This window comes from Euleptes europaea, chromosome 6 (genome assembly GCF_029931775.1).
Source record: "Euleptes europaea isolate rEulEur1 chromosome 6, rEulEur1.hap1, whole genome shotgun sequence".
Taxonomy (NCBI): Eukaryota; Metazoa; Chordata; class Lepidosauria; order Squamata; family Sphaerodactylidae; genus Euleptes; species Euleptes europaea.
This window is the reverse complement of record NC_079317.1, coordinates 6,358,649-6,371,051: the sequence shown is the minus strand read 5'-3', so window position 1 is coordinate 6,371,051 and position 12,403 is coordinate 6,358,649. Positions and strand designations below refer to the sequence as shown.

The 12,403-nt window shown below is 56.8% G+C and overlaps 1 protein-coding gene across 1 annotated transcript; it reads right to left on the bottom strand.

Moving 5' to 3' along the window:
• Positions 1 to 906: 906 nt before the first annotated feature.
• BMP4 (bone morphogenetic protein 4) lies at positions 907 to 6,411 on the bottom strand. Its single transcript, XM_056851429.1, has 2 exons — positions 6,135 to 6,411; positions 907 to 1,795 (listed from the first exon to the last, which is right to left on the bottom strand). Exons 1-2 carry the CDS (start codon positions 6,310 to 6,312, stop codon positions 909 to 911), a joined length of 1,065 nt encoding a protein of 354 aa, XP_056707407.1. The 5' UTR covers positions 6,313 to 6,411; the 3' UTR covers positions 907 to 908.
• Between the last annotated feature and the right edge of the window lie 5,992 nt (positions 6,412 to 12,403).

Here is a 12,403-nt window from a genome sequence, read left to right as displayed (position 1 = left end):
AGGGGGCGGACAGGCGGGCGTGGGGGGAGTGGGGCGCCTTCGGGGTCCCCGCCGCCCCCCCCCCCGCCTCTCCCCTAAAACCAGCCCCTTTGGGGGGAGGCTTTCCCCCTCCCCTGCGCACCCCCCCTTCCCACCACTTTGGGAGTTTGTTGGAGGGGGCCGACGGGAAAGGCGGGTGAGGAGGGGGGAAAGGCGGGAGGGCACCTTCGGGGTCCATGCCTGGGTCCTTCTCCCCCTCTCCCCTAAAACCAGTCCATTCTGGAGGCTCCCCCCCCCCCCGCTTCCCGCCACTTGCGGAGTTTGTTGGACGGGGCGGGTAGGAAAGGCGGACGTCAGAGGAGGGGAGAGAGGCGGGGGGCTCCTTCCCCCCTCCCCTAAAAGCAGCCCGTTCTGGAGGCTTTCCCCCCTCCCTTGCGCGCCTCCCTTCCCTCCGCTTGCAGTTTGTTGGAGGGGGCGGACGGGAAGAGAGAGGCGGGAGGGCGCCTTCTGGGTCCCCGCCGGGGGTCCTGCTCCTCGCGCCTCTCCCCTAAAACCAGCCCGTTCTGGAGGCTACCCCCCCCCGCCGCCTGCTGAGTTTGTTGGAGGGGGCAACTTCGGGATCCTCGCCGGGGCTCCTTCCCCCCTCCCCTAAAAACAGCCCATTCTGGAGGCTTCCCCCTCCCCTCCGCTGCGCTTCCCCCCCCCCTTCCCGCCGCTTGCGGAGCGTTGGAGGGGGCGGCCGGGAGACAGGCGGGAGAGCGCCTTCGGGGGTCTTTTCCCCCACCTCCCCCCTAAAACCAGCCCGTTCTGGAGGCTTCCCCCCCTCCGCTGCGCCATTCCCGCCCTCGCGGAGTTTGTTGGCGGGGGCGGGCGGGAGAGAGGAGGCGCCTTGGTGGGTCCCCGCCGGGGTGCTCCCCGCAGGCCCGCCCTCAGCGGCAGCCGCAGCCCTCCACCACCATCTCCTGGTAGTTCTTGAGGACCACCTTGTCGTACTCGTCCAGGTAGAGCATGGAGATGGCGCTGAGCTCGGTGGGCACGCAGCAGGCCTTGGGGATGCTGGCGTTGACGGAGTTGACGAGGGTCTGGACGATGGCGTGGTTGGTGGAGTTGAGGTGGTCGGCCAGCGGGAAGGGGCAGTCGCCCTGGCAGTAGTAGGCCTGGTAGCCCGGGGGGGCCACGATCCAGTCGTTCCAGCCCACGTCGCTGAAGTCCACGTAGAGGGCGTGGCGGCGGCAGTGCTTCTTGCTCTTGCGGGGCCGCGGGTGGGCGTGCTTGGGGGGGCTGCTGCTGCTGCTGCGGCGGGGCCGGCGCGTCAGGGGCGCGCGGCCGCGGCCGTCGTGGCTGAAGGTGACCAGCAGCGGGCGGAGGCGCGCCCAGGCGGCGGCGTCCAGGTGCGCCCCCCCGGGGGGTACGGAGCGGCTGACCCGCACGTGTCCGCCCCCAGGGGCCGCCCAGGGCTGGAGGGGCAGCACCTCCACCGCCAGCCCGTGGTTGGGCTGCCCGCCCGCCGTCCAGCGCGCCACCGCCGGGCTCACGTCGAAGCTCTCCCAGCGGCTCACGTCGGGCTGCACCCGGCGCGTGTCCAGCAGGCGGAGGGCCGCCTCCCGCCCGCCCCCCGCCGGCTTCATCACCTCGTAGACGTTGATCCGGTGCGAGGGCCGCTCCCCCGGCGCCTCCGCCCCGTCGGGGACCGCCTGGCGGAAGAGCCGCAGCTCGGCCGAGGAGATGGCCTCGTGGGCCGGCACGCTGCTGAGGTTGAAGACGAAGCGCAGCCGCGGCGCCTGCTGCGGGGGGCCCGGCAGGGCTTCCAGGTGTTCTGCGGGGGGGGGGGGGAAGAGAGGTTAGTGGCGTGGAGGAGGGGGCAGGATTAACCCCCCCTCCTAAATAAAAGAAACAGAGGGCACAGCTTGGCGAGTCCGGGCACAACATGGGGGAAGGGAGAAACGGAGAGGCGGGCTCCTTTGCGCTGGGGTCACCCGGAGGGTGGCCAGGTGGGGCGCGACCCGCCTCCTGGGGAAGAGGAAGAGCGGCTTTTGCAAATTCACCCGCGTGTCCACCTGCATCCCCTCCAACTCTTGCAAATTCCCCTGCATCCCCCCAACTTTGCAAGTTCACCTGCATCCCCCCAACTCTTGCAAATTCACCTGCATCCCCCCAACTCTTGCAAATTCACCTGCATCCCCCCAACTTTGCAAGTTCACCTGCATCCCCCAACTCTTGCAAGTTCACCTGCATCCCCCAACTCTTGCAAGTTCACCTGCATCCTCCCAACTTTGCAAGTTCACCTGCATCCCCCAACTCTTGCAAATTCACCTGCATCCTCCCAACTTTGCAAATTCACCTGCCACCCCAACTCTTGAAAATCTACCTGCCACCCCCACGCTTGCAGATTCATCTGCATCCCCCCCACTTTTGCAAATTCTCCTGCACCCCCCCCCCAGGAAAGTGCCTTCCATTGCAGCCTCCTGGAGGCAAGTTATTTCCAAGCAAGCGCGCAGAGGCCTGCAGCCCGATCCTAAGCGTCTTGCTGCAGAACTCTCACCAGGCTCAACTTGCTTCCCAGTCCAGGTGCACCGAGCTGGCCCAGCCACCTGACCTGGAAGTAAATCCCACTGAAAGGGGGGGGGGTTGTGTTTGCTCAGAAGGAAGCCCCGTGGATTTCTAGGAGAGGGCCTTCCCAGGGAGATTTCTTGGGCCTGCAGCCCCGAGGGGACGCTGGGTTTGGGAAGTCAGTCCCGAACTTTGCTGGCTTGGCAACTGCAGGAAGTTTGGCCAGAAGGACTTAGCAGCTACCACAGAAGAGATCATCAGAACATCAGAAAGGTCCTGCTGGATCAGACCGAGGCCCATCAAGTCCAGCAGTCTGTTCACACAGTGGCCAGCCAGGTGCCTCCAGGAAGCCCACAAACAAGACGACTGCAGCAGCACCATCCTGCCTGTGCTCCACGGCACCTAATATTATAAGTGAGCTCCTGTGATCCTGGATAGGATAGATATGCATCATGACTAGGTTTCATTTCGACTAGTAGCCCTGAATAGCTCTCTCCTCCATGAACATGTCCACTCCCCTCTTCAAGCCTTCCAAGTTGGATGGGCAAATTCATAAGATCATAAGAAAAGCCCTGCTGGATCAGACCCAGGCCCATCAAATCCACCAGTCTGTTCACACAGGGGCCAACCAGGCGCTTCTAGGAAGCCCACAAACAAGATGACTGCAGCAGCACCATCCTGCCTGTGTTTGTTCCACAGCACCCAATAGAATAGGCGTGTTCCTCTGATCCTGGAGAGAATAGGTATGACTAGTATTCATTTTTACTAGTAGCCATGAATACCTCTCTCCTCCACGAACATGTCCACTCCCTTCCTAAAGCCTTCCAAGTTGACAGCCATCACCACATCCTGGGGCAGGGAGTTCCACAATTTAACGATGCCTTGTGTGAAGGAATACTTCCTTCAATCTGTTTCGAATCTCTCACCCACCATTTTCGAAACAGGCACCATTCCCCCTACCCAACGCTTTCTGTCTGCCCCTTCTCCAACGAAGGAAGAAGGTAGCGGGGCTCGGGCCTGCCTGGATGCCTTCTCCCCTAGCTTGAAAGTCCAGCTCCTCAATCGCATGGTGGCGAAGAGTAAGCACTCTTTACATGCTCAGGAGCTATGTGGAAATCGTTTACCATCGCCCCACTACCAGAGATTTTCCAGCCTGGCGTTTCTTGCGCTCCAAAGCCTCCGCTCCCAAGCGTTTGTTCCGCTCCCGCACGTGTTCTCCCTCTTCCCCCTACCCCCACTTACAATTTGGTTTTAGCACCAGCGGAGCGCAGCGCCGCTTCCTCACCGGCGCCCTGCTGCGCTACTAGCGGACGCGATCCTATACCCAGTCCGGTCCTTTTCGGCAGTCTAACGAAAGGTCTACTCTAGAGGAGGAGGGCTCGCCGCCCAAGCCCCGCCCGTGCCTAAAGGCGGACCGTTTAATATTCGAGGCCTTTGGGCGAAAATGCCTGGGAGGGTTTTTTTTGCCTTGGATTTGCCGCTCTCTAGATGCACCTCGCCCCCCCCCCCCCATCTGACTTCTCAAAACTCTGCTTATTGTTGAGTTTTGAGAATTTGGCTGGGGGGAAATGTGCATTTAGAGAGTGGCAAATCCAAGGCAAAACCTCCCGTGCGTTTTCGCCCCTAATTTGCTCCACGGTTCCAATGCAGGGAAGGCGGAAAAAGTTGCGCGGGGAAGGCCAGGTGCGTTTCCGAGGCAAACCGGGAAGACGCCCTTGGATTCGGGGCCATCAAGGCGCATCGCGCCCCGCCCCCCGTGCCAAAACCGGAGTCGGGGAGGGAGGTCCTTCTTTCCTCGACGTTCATTCAACTAGGCAGATCAAAGCCATATATATATATGTTTGCGAAGGGATCTGTGCGTGTGCGAGTCTTGCAATCCGACCCAAATGTTTCCTGGCGACTTTCTGTTTCCTCTTTAAATTTTTTATATATATATATATATATAATATATATATATATATAAAATTTTTTAATATATATATATATATATATATATATATATATATATTAAAAAATTTAAAGAGGAAACAGAAAGTCGCCAGGAAACATTTGGGTCGGATTGCAAGACTCGCACACGCACAGATCCCTTCGCAAACACGCGCAGCTGTAGAATGCACTTAGGTCATTGAAGAAGAAGGGGGGGGGTAAAGACATCTCCATCTCCGCCTCCCCCGCTCCCCCCCCCCAAAGCCCAGAGGGAGCCGTTTAAAAAGATTAAAAGGCGGTGGCGGCGCTTTGACGTTCCTACATAAACACAGAAGTTGGGGCTTCGGGAAAGAGGAGGCGGGCAGGAACGAAACCGGAGCGCATTCCGGAACGCGCCGTCCCAGGCGGCCCGCGGCACGGCGCGGAGCCGGAGGGGCGATCCGAAGCCGTCGTTCCGAGGGCAGACTTCCAGACAGCTCACCCAGACACCCCTTCCGTTCTCAAGCGACCCCCGGCTCGCCCGAGCGCACCCGGGGTGTTCTCCCACCCCTCCTCCACCTCCTCCGTGTAAACGCCAGCCTTCGAATCCGGATGCCCTGCCTGGAAGCGGAGCAAGCCCGAGAGCGCCCACGAAGCGGGTGACGGGGCGGGGGGAGGCAGCCGGAGACCCTCCCCCCGCGGGGGCCATCCCCAAACCGGTCGGGGCCCCAGTCTGTCCCAAGTGGTTGGCGAGGAGAGGAAGGGCCTTTCTCCTCCTCGGCCTTGCATGCAAATCGGGGAGGGGGCGACCTTGTCCCCCCCCCTTTTAGTGTTTAGTCACCGCATCGCTCCAGCTTCTCCTGGGAGCGCTTCCTCGGAAGTCAAAGCCATTTCTGCATGGGAAGTTTTGCCTTGGATTCGCCACGGTAGATGTACAGTTTCCCCATGAGAATTCGGATTTGGGGGGGGGGGGATGCGCATCTAGATAGCGGGGAACCCCAGGCAAAAACCTGTCATGCAGAAACGGCCTTTTAAAAATAATCCCCCGTGCAAAGTTTTGAACATGCAGATGGGGGAAATGGGCATCTAGAGAGGGGCAAAACCTCCCAGGCATATATGGCCAAACATAACCCCCCATGCAGACTTTTGAGCATTCAGATGGGGACAATGTGCATCTAGAGAGCGGCAAATCCAAGGCAAAACCTCCCATGCAGAAATAGCCAAAAATAACCCCCATGCAGAGTTTTGAGCGTTCAGATGGGGGAAATGTGCCTCTAGGCCATTTATGCATGGGAGGTTTTGCCTTGGATTCGCCACTCTTTAGATGCCTATTTCTCCCATCCAAATTCTCAAAACTCAACAGTAAGCCCCCCTGAGAATTTGGATGGGGGAAAGATGCATCTAAAGAGTGATGAATCCAAGGCAAAGCCTCCCGATGCATACATGGCACTAGAGTGGCGAATCCAAGGCAAACACCTCCCATGAAGAAATGGCCAAAAAATAACCCCGTGCAAAGTTCTGAGCGTTCAGGTGGGGGAAATGGAGCGTCTAGAGATCAGCAAATCCAAGGCAAAACCTCCCATGCAGAAATCTCCCCAAGGCCCCCGACTAGATGGGGGGGCAGCTTCCTCTCCCCCCATCCCTGTTCACCCTCCCCCATCCATCCATCCATCCCCCCCACACACACACACACAACCCACCTTCATGATGGAAGCTCCTCACGGTGTTGGCCCGGCTGGTAGACTTCTCCGGGTACTGGAGGCTGAGATCCAGCAGCTTCTCCTGGTCCTCCCCGGACTGGAGGCGGTAGAGGTCCAGCATGTAGGCGGGGACCAGGGCCGTGCGGCTGGGCTGCGGCCGCCGCCGGAGCCCGAACATCTGAAGCAGGGTGGCCTCGAAGCCCCGCAAGAGTTCATGGCTGGGGAAGGGGCGGCGGGAGGTCCCCGGGGGGGCGCCTTCCTCTGCCCTCCCCCCGCCTCCTCCTCCTCCTCCTCCTCCTCCTCCTCGCGGTTGTAGCAATCCCCCGGCCACTTTCTTCTTCCCAGTCTCGGCGGGGATCAAATTGGCGCGGGCAGTACCGCCTAGTAGGAGTTGGCATACTAGAATGACCATCAGCATTCGGTTACCAGGCGTCATGGTGTCTCTGGGGGGGGGGCACGGTTGGGAGGGGGGGTGGAGAGAGAGAGAGGACCAAACAAACAAGATTGGTCAACGGCAAGTTAAAAGGGGGGAAATACACACACCCCAGCTAAAAGGCAAGTCGCCTTGGAAGCATGGTTTTTTCTTTCAGCCCCCCCTCAAAAGACCGGTCCGAACTGTGCCTTCTTAATGGCCCCCCTTCCTCAAGTTAAAGAGGGGATACACACACCCCAGCCCCGAAAGCATGATTCGCCCCCCCCCCACAAAAAACACCAGTCGGAACTCTGAATTCTTAATACCCCCTTCCTCAATTAAACGCCTCCTCTTCAAGTTAAATGGAGGGGGGTAACACCCCAGCTAAAAAGCAAGTAGCCCCGAAAGCATAATTTTTTCTATCAGCACCCCCCCAAAAAAAGACCGGTTGGAACTCTGCCTTCTTAATAGCCCCCACTTCCTCAATTAATCGCCCCCTCCTCAATTCTGTTGGTGCCTCGCCTTATCCCATCACGGTTCAAAACGGAATGGGCTATTTAGATTCGGAGTGGGGGGGGGGAAGCATCCATAAACTCCTAGAAAGGAGTTTTTTAAACTCCATCTAAGACCCCCCCCCCCGTTTTCACTTTGTCAGAAGTATTCATCATCATCATAATAAGAGCCAGGCTTGGTCCTTAATGGCAAACAAACAAAAGGACCGGGCGGGGGGCTGGCATTTGGAGGGGGGGGGGGTCCTCTCTCGATTCGCTTCATTGTTCGAAACTTCCTCGGGCGGGCGCGTTTCGGTCCCTGCCAGCGGATTCCCTGGCCCCCTCCCCTCTCTCATAGCCCCCCATCCCCGACGGCCGGCCGCTAACCACTAGGTCGTGGGGGAAGAGTCGTGGGGGGGGGAGAAGAGTCGTGGGGGGGGAGAAGAGTCGTGGGGGGGGAGAAGAGTCGCGGGGGGGGGAGAAGAGTCGCGGGGGGGGAGAAGAGTCGCGGGGGGGGAGAAGAGTCGCGGGGGGGGGAGAAGAGTCGCGGGGGGGGAGAAGAGTCGCGGGGGGGGGAGAAGAGTCGCGGGGGGGGGAGAAGAGTCGCGGGGGGGGGAGAAGAGTCGCGGGGGGCAAGAGTCGCGGGGGGCAAGAGTCGCGGGGGGCAAGAGTCGCGGGGGGCAAGAGTCGTGGGGGGGGAAGCAGAGGGGAACGAGCGGCAGCCCTCCGGAGCAAGTGCTTCGTGGATCGCCGCGGGGGCAGGCAGGACTCCGGCCAAGCGGCTGGAAAGAGAGGCGATGCGCTTTGGGGTTTTGTCTTCGAAAAGGGGTGGGGTGGGGGTTGCGGAAAAGTAACTCCGCACTTGGCCCCAAATCGGCAGCCGGCTTCCTCGGGAGTAAGTCCCGGGGAGTTCATGGGAGCTTACTTTCGAGGAAGCGCGCCGGAGGGGGGATTACAGCCCCCCCAATCTCCCCCGAAACATAGGAAGGAAGAGAGGAAACTAACTACAAACTCGAGAATCGCCCACGCCCGTTTTATATTATTTTAACGCGGAACCCTTTTTTAAATCATCGGCCATTTACGCCTGGGACGTTTTGCCTGGGATTCGCCCGTCTCTAGATGCCCATTTCCCCCATCCAAATTCTCCAAACTCAACAACAAGCCCCCCATGCAGTTTTTTGAGAATCCGGATGGGGGGAAGTGTGCATCCAGAGAGGGGCAAATCCCGGGCAAAACTTCCCAGGCACAGGATCATCATCGGCTCGGCAAGAAAGCGCGAGGGAAGGAAGGAAAGCTCTACTCACTGACAGCAAACAGGGCATATAAAAACAGCCCATGGTTCTTGACAGCCAGTGTGGAGCGAGCCCCGTGGAAAAAAACTCGCGCGGAGGGGAAAATCCGGACCGGCGGGCGGGCGGGCTGGCTGGCGGGCTGCGGCCGGGCAGAGCAAAGCAGGAGCGACCGCTGCGCCTCGTTGCTCCGGAGTGGCTCCTGGAAAATGAATATATTTGAATATAATGAAAATCCCCAGCAAGCTGCCCTCGGCTTTTTCTGCCAGCCCCGGCGAGGGTCACGTGGGCCGGAGGAGTCACTCCTGGCGGCCGCCTGTCAGTCAAGGGAGCCCAAGCCCCGCCTTCCTCCCCCTCCCCTCCCCTCCCCTCCCCTGCGTCCTGGGATTTGCAAAAGGGATGTCCCACCCCTTTGGCCTCTGTCAATCTCTCCGGAGCTCTGGATTTGCGAAAGGCCCCCGCGGGAGGGGGTGCGGCGGAGAGGTCGCGGGACCGGCAGAATTTGGGGCTGCTTCAGACGTGCAGATCCAGCCCGGTCGGCAAGCCCCAGTTCCAAGGGACACGCGTGTGTGTGTGAAGTGCCCTCAAGTCGCCTCCCACTCATGGCGACTCTATGAATCAGTGTTCTCCAAAATGTCCTGTCTTTGACAGCCTTGCTCAGATCTTGCAAATTGAGGGCCGTGGCTTCCTTTATTGAGTCAGTCCGTCTCATTTTTACTGTGTTTTAACTTTAAGTATATGTTGGGTGTTGTAAATTGGTTATTTGGTGGTGTTTATTTTATGTATTATGTATTAGTGTTATGGTTAAGCTCAAGACCTTTGGTCAAAGGAGCTAGTAAATAAATGGAAATGGAGTCAATCGGCCTCTTGTTGGGTCTTCCTCTTTTCCTGCTGCCTTCAACGTTTCCTAGCATGATTATCTTTTCCAGTGACTCTTCTCTTCTCATAATGTGACCAAAATACGACAGCCTCAGTTTAGTGATTTTAGCTTCTAGGGTCAGTTCAGGCTTGATCTCTAACCCACTGATTTGGTTTTTTTTTTGGCAGTCCAGGGTATCCGTAACACTCTCCTGCAAACCACATTTCAAAGGAATCTACTTTCTTCCTATCAGCTTTCTTCAATGTCCTGCTTTCACACCCATACATAGTAATAGGGAATACAATGACATGAATTAACTTGATCTTGGTGGCCAGTGACACATCCTTACACTTCAGAATCTTTTCTAGCTCCTTCATGGCTGCCCTTCCCACAAAAAGATGGGGCTGAAAGGGATCCCCGAGGGTCATCTAGTCCAACCCCCTGCACGATACAAGAAATTCACAGCTACCCCTCCACTCAACCAGTGACCCCTTGCTTTGCTGGGAGGAGAGGGATGGATTTGCAGATGTTCCCTTTGCCTGTTCTCAGAGACAGCTCTGTCGGCAAACAAGCTACTCCCAGTGGAGCAGGAGACTCACAACAAAATTCCGTATTCACATTTGCACGGATGGAAATCTCTTGCACAGTTAGGGTTGCCAGCTCCAGTTTGGGAAAGAGCTGGAGATTTTGGGGGTGGAGCCTGAGAAGGGGTAGTTGGGGAGGGGAGGGGCTTCAATGGGGTATAGTTCCATAGAGTCCAGTTGCCAAAGCGGCCATTTTCTCCAGGTGAACTGATCTCTGTCGCCTGGAGATCAGTTGTAATAGAAGAAGAGTTGGTTTTTATATTCCAATTTTCTCTATCTTGTAAGGAGAATCAAACTGATTTATGATCTCCTTCTCTTCCCCTCCCCACAACACACACCTTGTGAGGTAGATGGGGCTGAGATAGGGTTGCCAGGTCCCTCTTGGGCAGAGCCTGAGGAGGATGGGGTTTGGGGAAGGGAGGGACTTCAATGCCGTAGAGTCTAATTGCCAAAGCAGCCATTTTCTCCAGGTGAACTGATCTCTATCGGCTGGAGATCAGTTGTTAATAGTAGGAGATCTCCAGCTAGTACCTGGAGGTTGGCAACCACTAGGCTGAGAGACTGGAGAGAACTGTGACTAGCCCAAGGTCATGCAGCTGGCTTCATGTGGAGGAGTGGGGAATCAACTCTGGTTCTCCAGATTAGATTAGAGTCCACCGCTCTTAACCACTACACCATGTGGGAGATCTACAGCTACCACCTGGAGGTTGGCAACCCTACACACAGTGCTTAAGTTATATTAGGAGCTGTGGGTGGCTCAATGGTCGAGCATCTGCTTGGCACGCAAAAGGTCCCAGGTTCAATCCCCAGAATCTCCAGTGAAAAGGATCTGCTAGCAGGTGATGTGGAAAACGTCTGCCCCAAACCACGGAGAGCTGCTGCCAGTCAGAGTAGACAATACTGGCTGCGATGGACCAATGGTCTGATTCAGTCTAAGGCAGCTTCACGTATCCAGGTATTTCTAACACTTGCATCAGAGTCAATTTGACATAATTACATCTTGCCTTCGAGCCTCCTGCATTTCTGACCCCTTGACCCTTCCGGTTGCTGGTTTCTTTCAAAACTCCTGCCTAAATTGTCTACCTAGTGAGAATCCACTTCTTGCATCTGCAGAAGGGGACTCCAGTCTACATGAAGGTGCCTTTATACTGAATCAGACCCGTAGTCCCTCAAAGTCAATATTGTCTACTCAGACCGGCAGCGGCTCTCAGGGTTTCAGGCTGAGGTCTTTCACAACACCTACTCGCCTAGTCCCTTTAACTGGAGATGCCGGGAACTGAACCTGGCTGGGACCTGAGATGCTTTGCCACTGAGCCACAGCTCCTCCCCATGGCTCTCCAGGGTCTCAGGCAGGGGTCTTTCACATCACCTACTTGCCTAGCCCCTTTAACTGGAGATGCTGGGGATTGAACCCAGGACCTTCTGCATGCCAAGCAGAGGTTCTACCACTGAGCCACAGCCCCTCCTCATTTTATAAACTGCCTTATACTGAATCAGAGCCTTGGTCCATCAAAGTCAGTATTGTCCACTCAGACTGGCAGCAGCTCTCCAGGGTCTCAGGCAGGGGTCTTTCCCATCACCTACTTGCCTTGTTCCTTTAACTGGAGATGCCGGGGATTGAACCTGGATGGGACCTTCTGCATGCCGAGCAGATGCTCTACCACTGAGCCACAGTCCCTCCCCTAAACAATGCAATAGGTCTCCCATCCAAATAATAACCAGGGCTGACCCTGCTTAGCTTCCCAGATCCAATGAGATCAGGCTAGCCTAGGCCATCTGGATCAGGGCAACCAGGATGTGGGTGATATGAAAGACTCTTGTCTGTTTAAACTATTTACATGCCTATCTTTTTCCTGACATCTTGTGCTGGAGGGGCAGTGGCTCAGAGGAAGAGTCTTTGCTTTGGATGCAGAAGGTGGCAGGTTCAAGCCCCAGCATCTCCAGTTAAAAGGCTTGAGGAAGTAAGTAATGTGCTCTGACCTGGATGGCCCAGGCAAGCCCGATCATGTCTGATCTCAGAAGCTAAGCAGGTTAGAACTCGGATGGGAGACCACCAAGGAAGTCCAGCATTGTTCTGCAGAGGCAGGCAAAGGGAAACCACCTCTGTTTGTCTCTTGCCGAGACCTGGATAGCCTAGGCTAACCTGATCTTGTCATATCTCAGAAGCTAAGCAGGATTGGTCCTGGTTAGTACTTGGATGGGAGACTACCAAGGAAATCCAGGGTTGCTGTGCAGAGGCGGGAATGGCAAACCATCTCTGAATGTCTGACCTGACCTGGATGGCCCAGGTTGGCCTGATTTCATTTGATTTCAGCTGCTAAGCAGGCTCAGCCCTGGTTAGTACTTGGATGGGAGACCACCAAGGATGTCCAGGGTTGCTACACAGAGGCAGAAAATGGCAAACCACCTCTGTTCCTTTTTTGTCTTGAAAACCCTACAGGGGTCACCATAAGTCAGCTGTGACTAGACGGCACTTTTCATCATCACCAGTAGGTGATGTGAAAGACCTCAGCCTGAGACCCTGGAGAGCCATGGAGAGGGGCCGTAGCTCAGTGGTAGAGCATCTGCTTGGCATGCAGAAGGTCCCAGGTTCAATCCCCAGCATCTCCACTTAAAGGGACCAGACAAGTAGGT

Bases quoted from the DNA above. Each gene is read 5' to 3' on its own strand.
- BMP4 (XM_056851429.1), bottom strand. From the start codon at position 6,312: ATGTTCGGGCTCCGGCGGCGGCCGCAGCCCAGCCGCACGGCCCTGGTC. The intron at 1,796-6,134 runs GTGGGTTGTGTG...CCCCCCCCGCAG, and splicing joins GAGGAGCTTCCATCATGAAG to AACACCTGGAAGCCCTGCCG.